General features: G+C 36.1%; 1 protein-coding gene across 1 annotated transcript; it reads right to left on the bottom strand.

Moving 5' to 3' along the window:
- Positions 1 to 11,036: 11,036 nt before the first annotated feature.
- LOC131631580 (uncharacterized) lies at positions 11,037 to 12,680 on the bottom strand. Its single transcript, XM_058902371.1, has one exon. The coding sequence runs from the start codon at positions 12,678 to 12,680 to the stop codon at positions 11,037 to 11,039; it is 1,644 nt and encodes a 547-aa protein (XP_058758354.1).
- Positions 12,681 to 14,007: the final 1,327 nt, after the last annotated feature.

Genomic DNA, 14,007 nt, shown 5'->3' with positions numbered 1-14,007 from the left:
CTATTATGTAATTAATTTACACAATAATTTGTTATAAATAAATGTATTTTTATAGAAACTTTTTGGTATAATCTCAACTATTTGTTTGAATTTTTTATAAATAAATATAAATAACATTTTTACTTTAAACATTAAAAATATTTATGCAATTATACTCAAATAGTAGATTGATTAATTACAATTTTTAATAAATTAGTGTTGTCAAATGAATTTTAAAAAAATTAGATTTATTATGTAATTAAGTTATAACCTACAAATTTATTTAAAATATGAATTTTTTATTGAAATAATTTAATATAATCACAATTTTCTACTTGATTTTTTTTAAAGTTTAAATAAATATAATCATCATTTACACATTGAACATTTAAAAGTAGATACTAAAATTTTAACCAAAAAATAAATTAATTTATTACATATTTATATAATTATTATCGTCATATTATTTCTAGAAAATAAATTTGTTACATAAACCTTTAAATTACTTTTTTGATTTTATTCTTTATCTAGGATCATATGTAAATTTTAATTAACAAATTGATTAATTGATATTTTTATTAATTGGTGATAAATTTATAACATAAACTTTGAACTAATTTTTCTCTCTTTGCATTCTTCCACACCTTTATAAACACATTTAATCTCACATTCATTATTTATTCACTTCAATACCCATTTCATTTATTCACTATTTTTTAGGATTTTTCATTCTAAATTTGTGTATGTTCTTCTTCCCCTATGTTTTATAAATTTGCGTATCTTAAAGAATTGTGTAAATGATTTCAAAAATAATTTATAGATTAGTTTATCTTATTATTAAATCTCATACTAAATTGTTTTATTTTCATGTAAAATACACCATATATTTTTACAAGCTTAAGGTAGATAAGATATTGCAAGAAGAAACAATGTCAATTATATATTTTTTTAAATAGATATATGCAAGGGATCAGAGGTAAATCTATGTAGAAAGTAATTATATTCGTCTGAAACATTTTGTTAAACTCCTTAGGGATTTCAAGAAGAGCCATAGACATTACTGCATGACCTCCAAGATTTTATATTCTCCTAATTTAATTTATCTTATGAGCTTTGATTTATTTTCATTTGTTTTTGTTTTTTCTTTTATTTTTCTTTCATTTTACTAATTTGGTGGGTTAGAACTTTCACTTCCATTATTGTAATTTTTTTACTTTCTTTAATTCAAATTGAATTTATTATAAAAAATTTCTAAGTATTTGAAAATATGATGTAACTGTGATTATTATTAATTGAAATCTAATTGAGGAGACGACAACATCTCATGTAAATGTTGATATGATGTCACTAATTTTTTTTTTATCACAACAAACTCAATGAATATCATTCAATAAAAAGTGTTCAATACATAGAGGAATTGAATTAAAAATACTGCGTCTAGACCAAGAATTGGCTGCCCTTGCAAGGGAGTGAGCAACCATATTCGCTTGACGCTTAGCAAACTTAACCTCAAAGTTAGGAAAAGACTGAATAAAACCGGAAATAGAGCTAAGTATAATACTAAATTCAGAAGCACCCTTATTATTTGAGTGTACAGCTTGTGTAACTCTCTGACAATCACCTTCAAAAATGACATAATTCAGGTTCATCGAGATGGCTGCAAGGATAGCCTCTTTAAGGGCTAAAGCTTCCGCTTCAATAACACTAAGCGTCCCTGGATCCCAAGTAGTACCTGCACTGATGAAATTTCCCAAATGATTGCGCATACACCAGCCTCTATTTGTAGTACCATTGTTATTATTAAAAGCTGCGTCAACATTACATTTTATCCAACCCAATGGCGGAGGCCTCCACTCCACCTCATATTGTGCATGAACAGAATAACCGCTAACCTCCTGAGCATGAAACCAATCATTCCACCTGTGGAACGCAGATAAACCCAATTTAGATGCTTCTTCTCTTTCTTGGTTCCAAATAAGATCGTTCCTATTCTTCCACATTAATTCAATCACCACCGCAAATCTCCCCGCTAGCTTCTTATCTTCTTTTTTACAAATATCGAAAATAAGAGCCGTAAAATTGTTAAATAAGTGAAGGCGGGAATCAATAAGATTGGACAAACCTGAAGATCTCCAACAAAGATTAGTAGCCTCGCATCCTATAAAGAGATGCCACTCGTCCTCCAACTGATGATTGCAAAATTCGCACTCCAAGGGGCACATGATAAAGCGTTGCCTAAGGCGAGAACGAGTTGGGAGGCAACCTGAAGAGATCCTCCATAAGAGATGTTTCACTTTTGGTGGTGCTACAATATTCCAAATACTATTCCAATCTTCAGTAACGTTCCCATTGTCATGGCTATGAAAAGCCATACGCCAAAGACGGTATCCTGATCTTACACTATACTTCCCATCCTGCTCCTCCTTCCAAATTAAAGTATCCTCCGTAACATCTTCCAAGAGAGGCACCTGTAAAATCAAATCCGTATCTACCGCATCAAAAATAGAACTAACAACTTCAGTGTTCCATTGTTTCACATTAGGCAACATGAGATCGTGAATTGTAGTAGAATACGCTTCTTGTTTCCGAGGTCCTCTCAATCTAGAATGAATGCTCCCCCGACACCATGGTTCATTCATTACCGCAATACTTCTACCATCCCCCTGTTAGCTGAAGATTTCGTTTTGTAGTATTTATCCTTCGAAGAAGTAGAAATCGAAGGAAAGATGGTTACTGATGGCCATCCCTTAAAAATAAAAGAATGGCTACTGATGGTCATGCTTCGAGAGTAAAGATTTCTAAGTTCGCTATGAAGATAATGAATACTGAAAGCTAGTGAAAAGTATGTGTCTTCGGGGACTTAGACAAATTTATAAATATATTCAAATATTACTACTTAGCGTGTGTTTTTTCGTAGTGTTTGTTTAATACACTGCCACGCGTCGAAGACAGACTCAGGCGGGAAGATTTGAAATTCGAAGACGGTTTCGTAACTGTCCAAGTAACAGATGGCATCGCTAGAAGTTCTTATGAGAAACGTGACAGCAGATTAGTATAGGACCGTTAAGGTCGAAACTAGTATAAATAGGAGTCTTAATGTTAGGATTCTGTGTGTTCATTTTGTACAAATCACTCACATATTTACTCAAGTATCAAGCGTTAAGAGAAAGAGTTCGCTGAGAAAATGTACGTATGACACCACCATTTTAATACATGTGTATTATCTTTTGTTTTTAAATACCTTCCAGAATTACTGCATTTCGTTTACTTCTTGCCATTTACATTTCTGTATCTTTACTTTAATGTCATTTACTTTCGAATTACTTTCATGTTATTTACTTTCAAAGTCTTTTACATTTCTGCAGTTTAAGATTCTTTACGTTTCAATAGTCCTTTTAATTTTCTATGTTATGTTACTTATCTTTTCGTTGAAGTCACATTTATATATAGCAAAGTGATTGTCAAGACTATTTGTTCTTTAATCGAACAACGCTTATTGAAGAAGACAAATAATGAATATGGTTCGACTGAACGTTGATGACAATCTTCTTGACTATGTGTCCTAGGATCAATCTAGTCGATCCTGCGAGTAACCAAATCATATTTATTATAGTTTGGAAGACTAGCGGTTGTTTACCGGAAATCACCGTAAACAAATTGGCACGCCCAGTGGGACAGTGTCAAGCAGATTGTTTTAATCAATTGCTTTATTTTTGTCTAGACAATATCAAGATCTTGTATGAACCTTAGGAACGGTAAATTAAAGAACAATGCACAACCGATTCCCAAACGAAGGTACAACAGGAAAATGGTCGTTACGGCCAGTGCAGGGGGTGATCGAGATCCCCCACAAGGTTCAGGATCAGGAGCGGCAAATTCGACTTCTGTTCAAGGAACACGAGATGCAACGGGTCCAAATGGATCGAGACCTGCAGATAATTCCCAGGCTTTGCCTGAAAATAATACAGGGCTTTCAGGGACTATTCCAGTTTCAGTGTCGACAACCGCACCCTCATCCAAAGGCGCAGAGGACGTATTGTTTGCCTCGACAAACGCTGCAAATAATTTGCCTGGTCAAGGCACGAATTCTGCTTTCGAATGGAGACCAAATAGTTCACATGGGATGCCATACCCATATGGAACAGGCGTACGAGGGGCAGGATCTATATATGCCCCAACTAACAATGCGACATTTTCACCGAATGTTAGTTCAGTGGGTCGAAGTGCACATAACACTGGTTTTTCTACCCAGGTGCCTCACTTTACCACAAATAACCAAGCAACATTTCGACAAGAAATGGATGCAAGCAACCATGATATGGTAGGGGTTTTGGCCAGAGAATTGACATCAGTTTTAAGCCCACTAATGGCAAATGTTACTACTACAAATAGAGAAAACATGGAGACTTTCCAAAAGATATCATCTCAAATGAATCGAATGGCAGAATTCATGGGAATAACACCACCTAAAAGGAAAGACAAACAGCCTTCGAATCAAGAAGAGAGGCCTGTCGCGGGTCAAAAAATCATCGCCACGAAATTGTATCGAACAGAGTCGCCACCAAATTTTATTTATTCCAATGGGAAATGGGAAAATATTGATAAAACCCACAAATGAAATGAAATGGACAAAGATGGTCTTTGTAACCAAATTTGGGTTCGGGAGTCGGTTAAGCAAGGGGAAGGTATTAGCACCCCTTACCTCCATCGTACTCGATGGGACCCATTTAGTTGTTTTGTAATCGAGTGTTAGCTTAAGTCTACGTTTATTCCATTAAGAGAAAGAATATGTTTTTTAGGTTTTTATTATTGAGAAAAAAGAAAAGATTTTTTATTATTATGCTCGCCAAGACGTTTGTGTCTTGTGCCTACGTATTCCCAATGGGGAAAGTCAGAGCAATCGTAGTTCGGGGCTACGAAATTATATTTTTTTATTTAGGATGCTCGCCAAGACATTTGAGTCTCGTGCCTACATATCTTCAATGGAAGAATCAGAGCGATTGTAGTTCGAAAGAACTACGAAATTGTTGATTGATTTTAGGATAATGTTTGCGGACGTTTAATAAAGTATTTGAGCAAGGTGTTCACCTAGCGCGTCCTTTACCCAAGGTATTCAACAGGAGCGAGCCCCATTGTCACTTGTTGTCCAAGTTTGGATTAATGGTATTTTGATTCAAGGGATCAAGGTATTCAAGAGGTGTTCATCCCTTGTCACTTAATCACTTTGATCTAATTGTTTGATTCAAAGGATCGAAGGTATTCAAGAGGTGTGCACTTCTTGTCACTTGATCACTTTGATTTGATTAACGTGTTTTGATTCAAAGGATCAAGGTATTCAAGAGGTGTGCACTTCTTGTCACTTGATCACTCTGATTTGATTAATGTACTTTAATTCAAAAGATCAAGGTATTCAAGAGGTGTTCACCCCTTGTCACTTAATCTCTTAGTTTGATTAACGAAAGAATTTTTTATGTTTGGTTCAAAGGATCGAAGGTATTCAAGAGGTGTGCACTTCTTGTCACTTGATCACTTTGATTTTATTAATGTGTTTTGATTCAAAGGATCAAGGTATTCAAGAGGTGTTCACTTCTTGTCACTTAATCACTTTGATTTTATTAAGAAAGATTTTAATCGTTTGATTCAAAGGATCAAAGGTATTCAAGAGGTGTGCACCCCTTGTCACTTAATCACTTTGATTTAATTAAGAAAGAATTTAAAATGTTAACAACTTGACGTTGGATCAAGCGTTTTAGGGTTTTGATTTTGTTTATGAAATGGGTCTAATCACACTTGGGCGAAAAGACAATTTTTGAAAAGAGATTCGCACGTGGGCGAGATTTGCATTTGTGCAATGAAAAGATTTCGCGCTTGGGCGCAAAATGAAGTAATGAGTTTGAATTGATTTTAGGTTTTTTGTGAAAAGTTTTGAAATAGACTCGATGTTAGATCGAGTGTTTTATTGAATGAAAATTGTTTTTGTTTTTTTTTGTTTTAATTTTATTGGTGAAATAAAAAGGGGAAAATAGAAAAGAAATAAATTAAAACATCTAATGGACCATGAGGCGCAATCCTAAAGCAGGTGGTGGTGTAAGCAATGGATTGGGTTGGGCTGAAACAAAAGCCCAATGAACTAGTAAGAATCCTAGACCAAACAATAGTCTGCCTCTGGATCAAATCGAAAAAACTCTTTCCATCTCTCACGTGTGACTCTCTATGCTCTCTGAATCCATCAATGTTAACAATGGCGACATCACTCTCATCTCACCCGTCTCAATTTCGATTCAATTCCAACCTCTTGTTCTTACCGCTCTCACTCACGATCTCCCTCGATCTCCCACGGTTAAACAAATAACAATAAACATCACACAATCTTGAACCCTAAGCCCCAAATCCTTTATGTTCTAAGTTCACAGATGTTACACGAGAAAATATGAACGAAGAACAACAAGATAATACTTAAATGCAGAAAAACTAAAAAAAGGAAAGAGCTACAACCGTGGAGGGGGCTTTCACGACTTCGGCGAGTCAGCTTCGAGGCCCTTCAGGTATTATCACTCTATGCTCCTTCTCAATCTCCGTCTCTTGTGCTTCTGCCTCTGTGTATGTTTTCTGTTGCTTCGATTCTGTTATGCTGTTGTGGTGAAACTCGGTTGTGGATGATTTGAAAAGTTGAGGTTTAATTCAGATTTGAAGGTTTAATGGATGTATGTGATATGAATTCAGCAGAGGTTTGATGTGGGGATGTGAATATGTACGCAGGTTTCAGGATGATTCTGTTTTACAGATGTGAATTGGTGGAGTATTGAGTGATGAAGAGTTTAGGTTATGATGGAAAATTTCAGGTTCATCTGTGTATTTTCATTCGTCCCCCTGTTGCTGAAGAATGAGGTTCTTTATATAGGGATGAGATTGGGGTTTTTGATGAGACTTTGAGGGAGAAATTTGGTGAATTTGAACCCTTTTGATGCTCTGTTGTGTTGCTTTTTGATGCAGGTTTTTGTTGTGGTATTTGAGTGTAACGTTTGGACTGTTTAGTGCAGGTTTTTGGGTGGGGCAGAGTTTTACAGAGCAGGAGCAGCAGCAAGGTTGGTGGGGGAGCAGAGGCTTGTACCACCTTTTGTTTTGTTGTGGACCTTTTAAACTGATGATGGTGATGCGTGGAGATGAAATCAGGCCTCATGAAGAAACACTTTCTCCTTTTTTTTCTTTTTTTGTTGTCATTTTGTACATGCTGGATGTAATTGTAAAACTTATTGTTTCTATTCAAAATTAAAGTTTGTAACAAAGACAAAAAAAAAAAAAAAAAAAAAGACTTGGGCCTTGAACCTTGCCATAGCCCAACCATTTATTTATGCATGAATTGGAATGGATTTGTAACTAAAATCTCATTGTTTTTTTTTTAATTATTTTTTCAAATTTATCATTTAGTTTAATATTCATTTATTTAATAATCAAAATATGACCATTTCAATTAGTAAATAAATTGATTATTTAAAATAAATAATAAAAGGATAATGGGTGCAAATGAATGATCAGGTAAAGATGGTGCAAATGAATCTATTATGACTTGATGCTATGTTGATGGATTAATCTATTAACAATAAAGACTTAGGTCAAAATTTAGGGTACGACAGATGCCCCTATTTAATTATCTTTAGCCAGATAGCTCGAATGACTTTGATCTTCGGGATATCAAAGGCGAAAGGTAATTAAATACGAAGTGACCTGAATTTTGGCCCTTGATGCGATGAAATGTCATGAATGCATGGATGAATGAGTTCTTGTTGAGGATATGAAGATGAAAAGTAAATTCTGTGGGGATTTATGAAATTATTTATCAAGGAGTTCCAATGAGAATTCTTGCTGGGGAAATGCAATGGCACAAAAAATCGTTCTCAACCAATGAGTTGAAAAACAAGGAAACAAACAGCATCAACCAACGAGTTAATGAAGGTAAACAGCAATTCATTATCAACCAATGAGTTGAAAAAAGACAAAACTAAAACCAATTACTAAGATGATGAAAGTCGACACATCATTCTCAACCAATGAGTCGAGTACGATTAAAATCGGGAACGCCATCATCAACCAACAAGTTAATGAAGGTAAACAACAATTCGTTATCAACCAATGAGTTGAAAAAGACATAACTAACATCAACCACTAGGTTAATGTAAGTAAACAACAGTTCGCTATCAACCAATGAGTTGATTAAAACAAGAAAACAACCAACATTAACCAATGAGCTAATGTAGGTAAACAACAATTCGTTATCAACCAATGAGTTGAAAAAAGACATAACTAACATCAACCACTAAGTTAATGTAAGTAAACAACAATTCGTTATCAACCAATGAGTTGAAAAAAGACATAACTAACATCAACCACTAAGTTAATGTAAGTAAACAACAATTCGCTATCAACCAATGAGTTGATTAAAACAAGAAAACAACCAACATTAACCAATGAGTTAATGTAGGTAAACAACAATTCGTTATCAACCAATGAGTTGAAAAAAAGACATAACTAACATCAACCACTAAGTTAATGTAAGTAAACAACAATTCGTTATCAACCAATGAGTTGAAAAAAGACATAACTAACATCAACCACTAAGTTAATGTAAGTAAACAACAATTCATTATCAACCAATAGGTTGAAAAAAAGACATAACTGACATCAACAATTGAGCTGATGAAAGTTGACACGTCGTCCACAACCAATGAGTTGAGTACGATCAGAACAGAAATGAAGCTGCCATCAACCAATGAGCTGATGAGGGTATGAAGAAATTGATTTCAACCAATGAGTTGACTTATGTTAACTGGGAAATAAGACTGAAATTTCAACCAATGAGTTGAGGAAGTAAATGATAAATTTCAACCTATGGGCTGACAACAAGAGAAGGATTATTCTCAACCAATGGGTTGATTCTAATGACAAGAGATATGACGATTGATTTTAACCAATGGGTTGACTCAAGTTAACAGGAAGATAATGATCCCCTATGCATGCTTTGTGCTGATGTATGAGACATTTTTATTTTTATTTTCTTTTGTGCAAATTGATGCACGTGTAATGATGCATATGATAATTTGATCAATGCAAATAATGAATTTACTGGATGTGTGCCAATGGGCAATGAATTTTTTTGGGTATCCATGGTGGACTGGGCTTGGTTTTCAATGGAAAAGGCTGAGCAGGATCGAATTTTTGATTTGATATTTTGGGAGATTGCCCCATGAATGATATGCATGATTGATGAATGCATGCTATGAATGAAATTTATGGTTGGAATGTTTTGACATGTGCCCCAGTGGAGGGTAATGTTTTGTTTTTTTGTTTTGTGAGGTGGAAAATGTCCCTTGGTAGAAGGTTGATGCAAGCATGATTCCCGACACCAAATTTGAAGACTACTTGATATGGCATAGTCTGCTTGGACTGCTTGAATGAAAGGTCTTGGCCTTGATTTTCCCTAGAATGCTGAGTCTATGGAGAAATTTGTTTCAACAAAGTTTTGGATTCATGGTGATCCTGAGATGACATGCCCCAGTCCTTGGGAACTTTGAAATGAAATGCCCCAGTGAAGGACTTCTGAAGTGATATGACCTTGCTGATGCCACTTTAGGCTCTTCAAATGATTTCATTGTTGGAACTTCCTTGATGGAAAGTGTTGATTTGCAGATGAAACTATTCAATTCAAAATGGTAATTTTAATGCGACGTGCACGCAAGTTTTGAAAACAAATCGTTTATTGAAATGCAACTGTGGTATTCGATGAATAAATCCTAATGAGGATGCAATGGAAGTTTGAAATTCAAGTTGTGAAAGATGACGTGATATCATGGTATCGAAACAAATGATTAGCAAATATTCAGGAGTCAGGTTAACACAACCTTGCTTTAGTATGCTTTCAAAAGAAACCTTGCTTCAATTAGGACTTTTGAAGGTTGTAACTTGGCCAGGTTCACGGTTTAAGAAACAAAGGATATAGGCTCAAATTTTGATTTTAACCCACCCATTCTTCGTGATGTTCTTCAGTCCTAAGTTCAGTTGACTCTCATAAGTAATCAGTTCCAAGAGAATTTGCAGACGATGTTTGAGAACCAATGAGTCCTAAAGTGGCAGTCACCTATTCCTTTTGGAAATCACACAAGTTTGTCCATGTTTTTCTTTTGACTATGATCTTTTGATCTCTTTTTATTTTGACTTTTGTATCCCTAATATTTTTGCCTAAGTCTTCTTTTTAGGTTTTGACTTAGCGGGATTTTTTTTTTTTTTTTTTTTTTTTTTTTTTTTTTTTTTTTTTTTTTTTTTTTTTTTTTTTGAACAAACTTGTATGACAATTGTTCAATGATATGAGAATTTGAGATTTGTGACTGCCTTATTGATGTTCCAAGGGAAACGACTGTCGTAAGCTTTGAATTTTCACTACTACTTCGACATTGTGTACGAAGAGAGGATGCGGTTGAACCTTTGGTCGGGAATGGTTCCCATGAAATGATTCTCTTGGAAATCGGATGTATTTTAACTGAACAACTACCCTGCCCCAGGTTTTTTGATTAAGGGTTTCAATTTCGTGCGGAAAGAAAACACCTACTTCTAAGGCTCAAAGGGGTTAACAAGGGATTATCATCCTTATATCTCCAGTGTTTGGGGATTTGAAAGAATGCCTGTACATCATCAGCAAAGTTTCGTTTGAAAGCACACTGATGCAAATTGGATATTCGTTTTTCGTCATCCTCCCTCAAATCTTGCTTAGACAGAAAGCTGACAAAGAAAGTGAAGTGGAAAAGCAAAATATTTTTTGAATTTTGATTTTATGTAAGTGATACAGAATTAAAGCAAGATAAACACATTATGATTGATTCAAAACAAATGCAATGCTCATTTCATTAAAATTACGATTAAGGATTACAGAATTCAAAAGCAACAAAGCACAATACAAGCAAGGAAAATTAACAAATGAAATGACATAGGCCTAATAACTATCAGCAGCAAGGATGAGCTTTCCCGTCTGATATCTGGATTTAGGATAATCCCTTGTGTCTCGGCCCTCAATGGGGTAGGGGATTAGTGACCACATTTGGATTAATATCTCGGAAGGTGAGCATCTTGCTTTCGATCAGATCTTGAACCTTCTCCTTCAGAACCCAACAGTCTTCAATGGAATGACCAACTACTCCACTATGAAAAGCACATTTAGCATTAGGATTATATCCTTTGGAGAACGGTGGAGTTGGAGCTTTAGTTGGCCTAGGAGCTATCAACGACTTATGGATTAGTGCAGGCCACAATTCAGTGTAAGTCATTGGAATTGGGTCGATGCGGCGAGGCTCCTTTGGCGGATCTTTCTGAGGCCTATTCTGATTCTGCTGCCTATTCTGACTTTGTTGAGCATTCTGAGGAGCACTTTGTGAAGCATTCTGATGAGAAGCGTTCCATGGTTGTTGATGCGATGGCATTGGGAAGTACGGTTGTTGATGTTGAGCAGCCGCAACATGTGGATACTGATAGTGAGGCATGAATGGTGCTTGTGGATAAGTTGGAACTTGGTAAGGTTGTGGATTTTGAGTTTCTTCACCACTAGTCACAGCAGCATTAATTTCTCCTTCTTTCTTCCTCTGGAAGTTTCCAGGAAATCTCTTTGCTTGGTTGTTGTTGGATGATTCAGCAGCATTGACAATCTTGCCATTTTTCAAGCCTTCTTCAACCCTTTCTCCAATAGTGACCAAATCAGCAAAGCTAGAAGAGACACTTCCAATCATTTTCTCATAGAAGACTGGCTTCAAGGTATCCATAAACATACCAGTAAGCTCTTTTTCAGCAAGAGGAGGTTCGACTTGAGCAGCTAGCTCTCTCCAGCGTTGGGCATACACTTTGAAAGTTTCTCTATCTCTCATGGTCATAGTCTGAAGTTGTCTGCGATCAGGGGCTAAGTCCATGTTGTACTTGTATTGTTTCAGGAAAGCTTCGCCTAAGTCTCTCCGTGTTTGGATATGCTCCCTCTTCAAACTCATGTACCATTTCAGAGAAGCTCCAGCCAAGCTATCTTGAAAGATGTGAACAAGCAATTTGTCATTGTTGGCATAAGCAGCCATCTTGCGAAAGTACATAGTCAGATGATCTTTAGGACAAGTATGCCCCTTGTACTTTTCGAATTCAGGGACTTTGAACTTTGTAGGTACAGTCAAGTCAGAAACCAAGCAGAGGTTCATGGTGTCAAATCCAAAAATGTCATTTCCTTCAACGACTTTCAACCTTTTCTCGAGGACATTGTACTTTTCTTTCACTTCCTCCACCTCGTGGTTGTGTTCTTGATCACCACGTTCGGAATCATCAACATGATAGACAAAAGGAGGATTGTTGAAAGTAGGCTGAACAGTAGTGTGAACAATCGGTGACTGTTCAGCGACGACCGGTATTGGTGCAATTTGTTGCGCAGAAAGTCCTACTCCCAAAGTATTCGCGAATGGGGGAGTATAACCAGGTGGTAAACCAAATTCTGGCCAAGTAGAAGGTGGCCTCTGAACGGGAATGGGATCCTCAACAGCTTCGGAGACTTCAGCTACGACAGTTCTTTGGGGTTCAGCATCCCTAGCTATTAGCACTTGCATCATCTCAGTGAGCTTGGTGATGCTTCCCTTCAATTCGTCGATTTCCATCCTAACTTCCATGTTGTGTTGCTCTTGGTCAGCCATTCTTTTTCGAGAAACACTACGCGTCTGATAAGGATGTCGGGGAATCAGCTTGCCTTGTTAAACTGTTGGAGGAATAGATGTATGAGTATTGGATTCTGGGAAATGCATGTTTTAATGAATGCAAATGCATGATGATTGTTTATGCAAGAGTGATTCTTATGAGATGCAATGGCATACATACCTTATGAAATATAATACGATGCTATAAAATATATGGATGTAATCTGGGAAAAACACAACCTAATGAGGAAGGCTCCTTATGATGGGATAGTCCAAAGTTCTTTTACCCAAAGATCCCCTCACATGATGGCTCTAAGATTTTTGATAGTAGAGATGTCTACATCACCATAGATGGAACGGGTTCTAAAGGTCCTTGGAGTTAACGACGAAATCAGATTTTCTTCATGCGATGGGCTAGCCATCTTATGAAAAATTTCATGAATAAGTCTCCTCCAAGTGGGGTTTTCGTATTAGCCATTCAAAGTGTTCACCTTGGGGACTAACACTACACAACCACCTCCTAACTTATGTTTCTCTCTTGTTTTTCCAAGCTCGGGTTGAGAGCTTCATTCAAAAAGTAATACTCCCAAATCCCACAAGTAAATAAGCAAGATAAGGAAAAATATATACATGAAACAAATAGAATAGACAAAGCTAACAAACAATATAAATAACAACTAAACTAGGGTAGACTCGCTTAGGAATGGGAATTGTCCCCAGCAGAGTCGCCAGCTGTCGCGGGTCAAAAAATCATCGCCACGAAATTGTATCGAACAGAGTCGCCACCAAATTTTATTTATTCCAATGGGAAATGGGAAAATATTGATAAAACCCACAAATGAAATGAAATGGACAAAGATGGTCTTTGTAACCAAATTTGGGTTCGGGAGTCGGTTAAGCAAGGGGAAGGTATTAGCACCCCTTACCTCCATCGTACTCGATGGGACCCATTTAGTTGTTTTGTAATCGAGTGTTAGCTTAAGTCTACGTTTATTCCATTAAGAGAAAGAATATGTTTTTTAGGTTTTTATTATTGAGAAAAAAGAAAAGATTTTTTATTATTATGCTCGCCAAGACGTTTGTGTCTTGTGCCTACGTATTCCCAATGGGGAAAGTCAGAGCAATCGTAGTTCGGGGCTACGAAATTATATTTTTTTATTTAGGATGCTCGCCAAGACATTTGAGTCTCGTGCCTACATATCTTCAATGGAAGAATCAGAGCGATTGTAGTTCGAAAGAACTACGAAATTGTTGATTGATTTTAGGATAATGTTTGCGGACGTTTAATAAAGTATTTGAGCAAGGTGTTCACCTAGCGCGTCCTTTA

The sequence above is a fragment of the Vicia villosa genome, unplaced genomic scaffold, assembly GCF_029867415.1.
Source record: "Vicia villosa cultivar HV-30 ecotype Madison, WI unplaced genomic scaffold, Vvil1.0 ctg.000844F_1_1, whole genome shotgun sequence".
NCBI lineage: Eukaryota > Viridiplantae > Streptophyta > Magnoliopsida > Fabales > Fabaceae > Vicia > Vicia villosa.
Note: the sequence above shows the minus strand (reverse complement) of the source record. Positions and strands in the feature narration are given on the sequence as shown.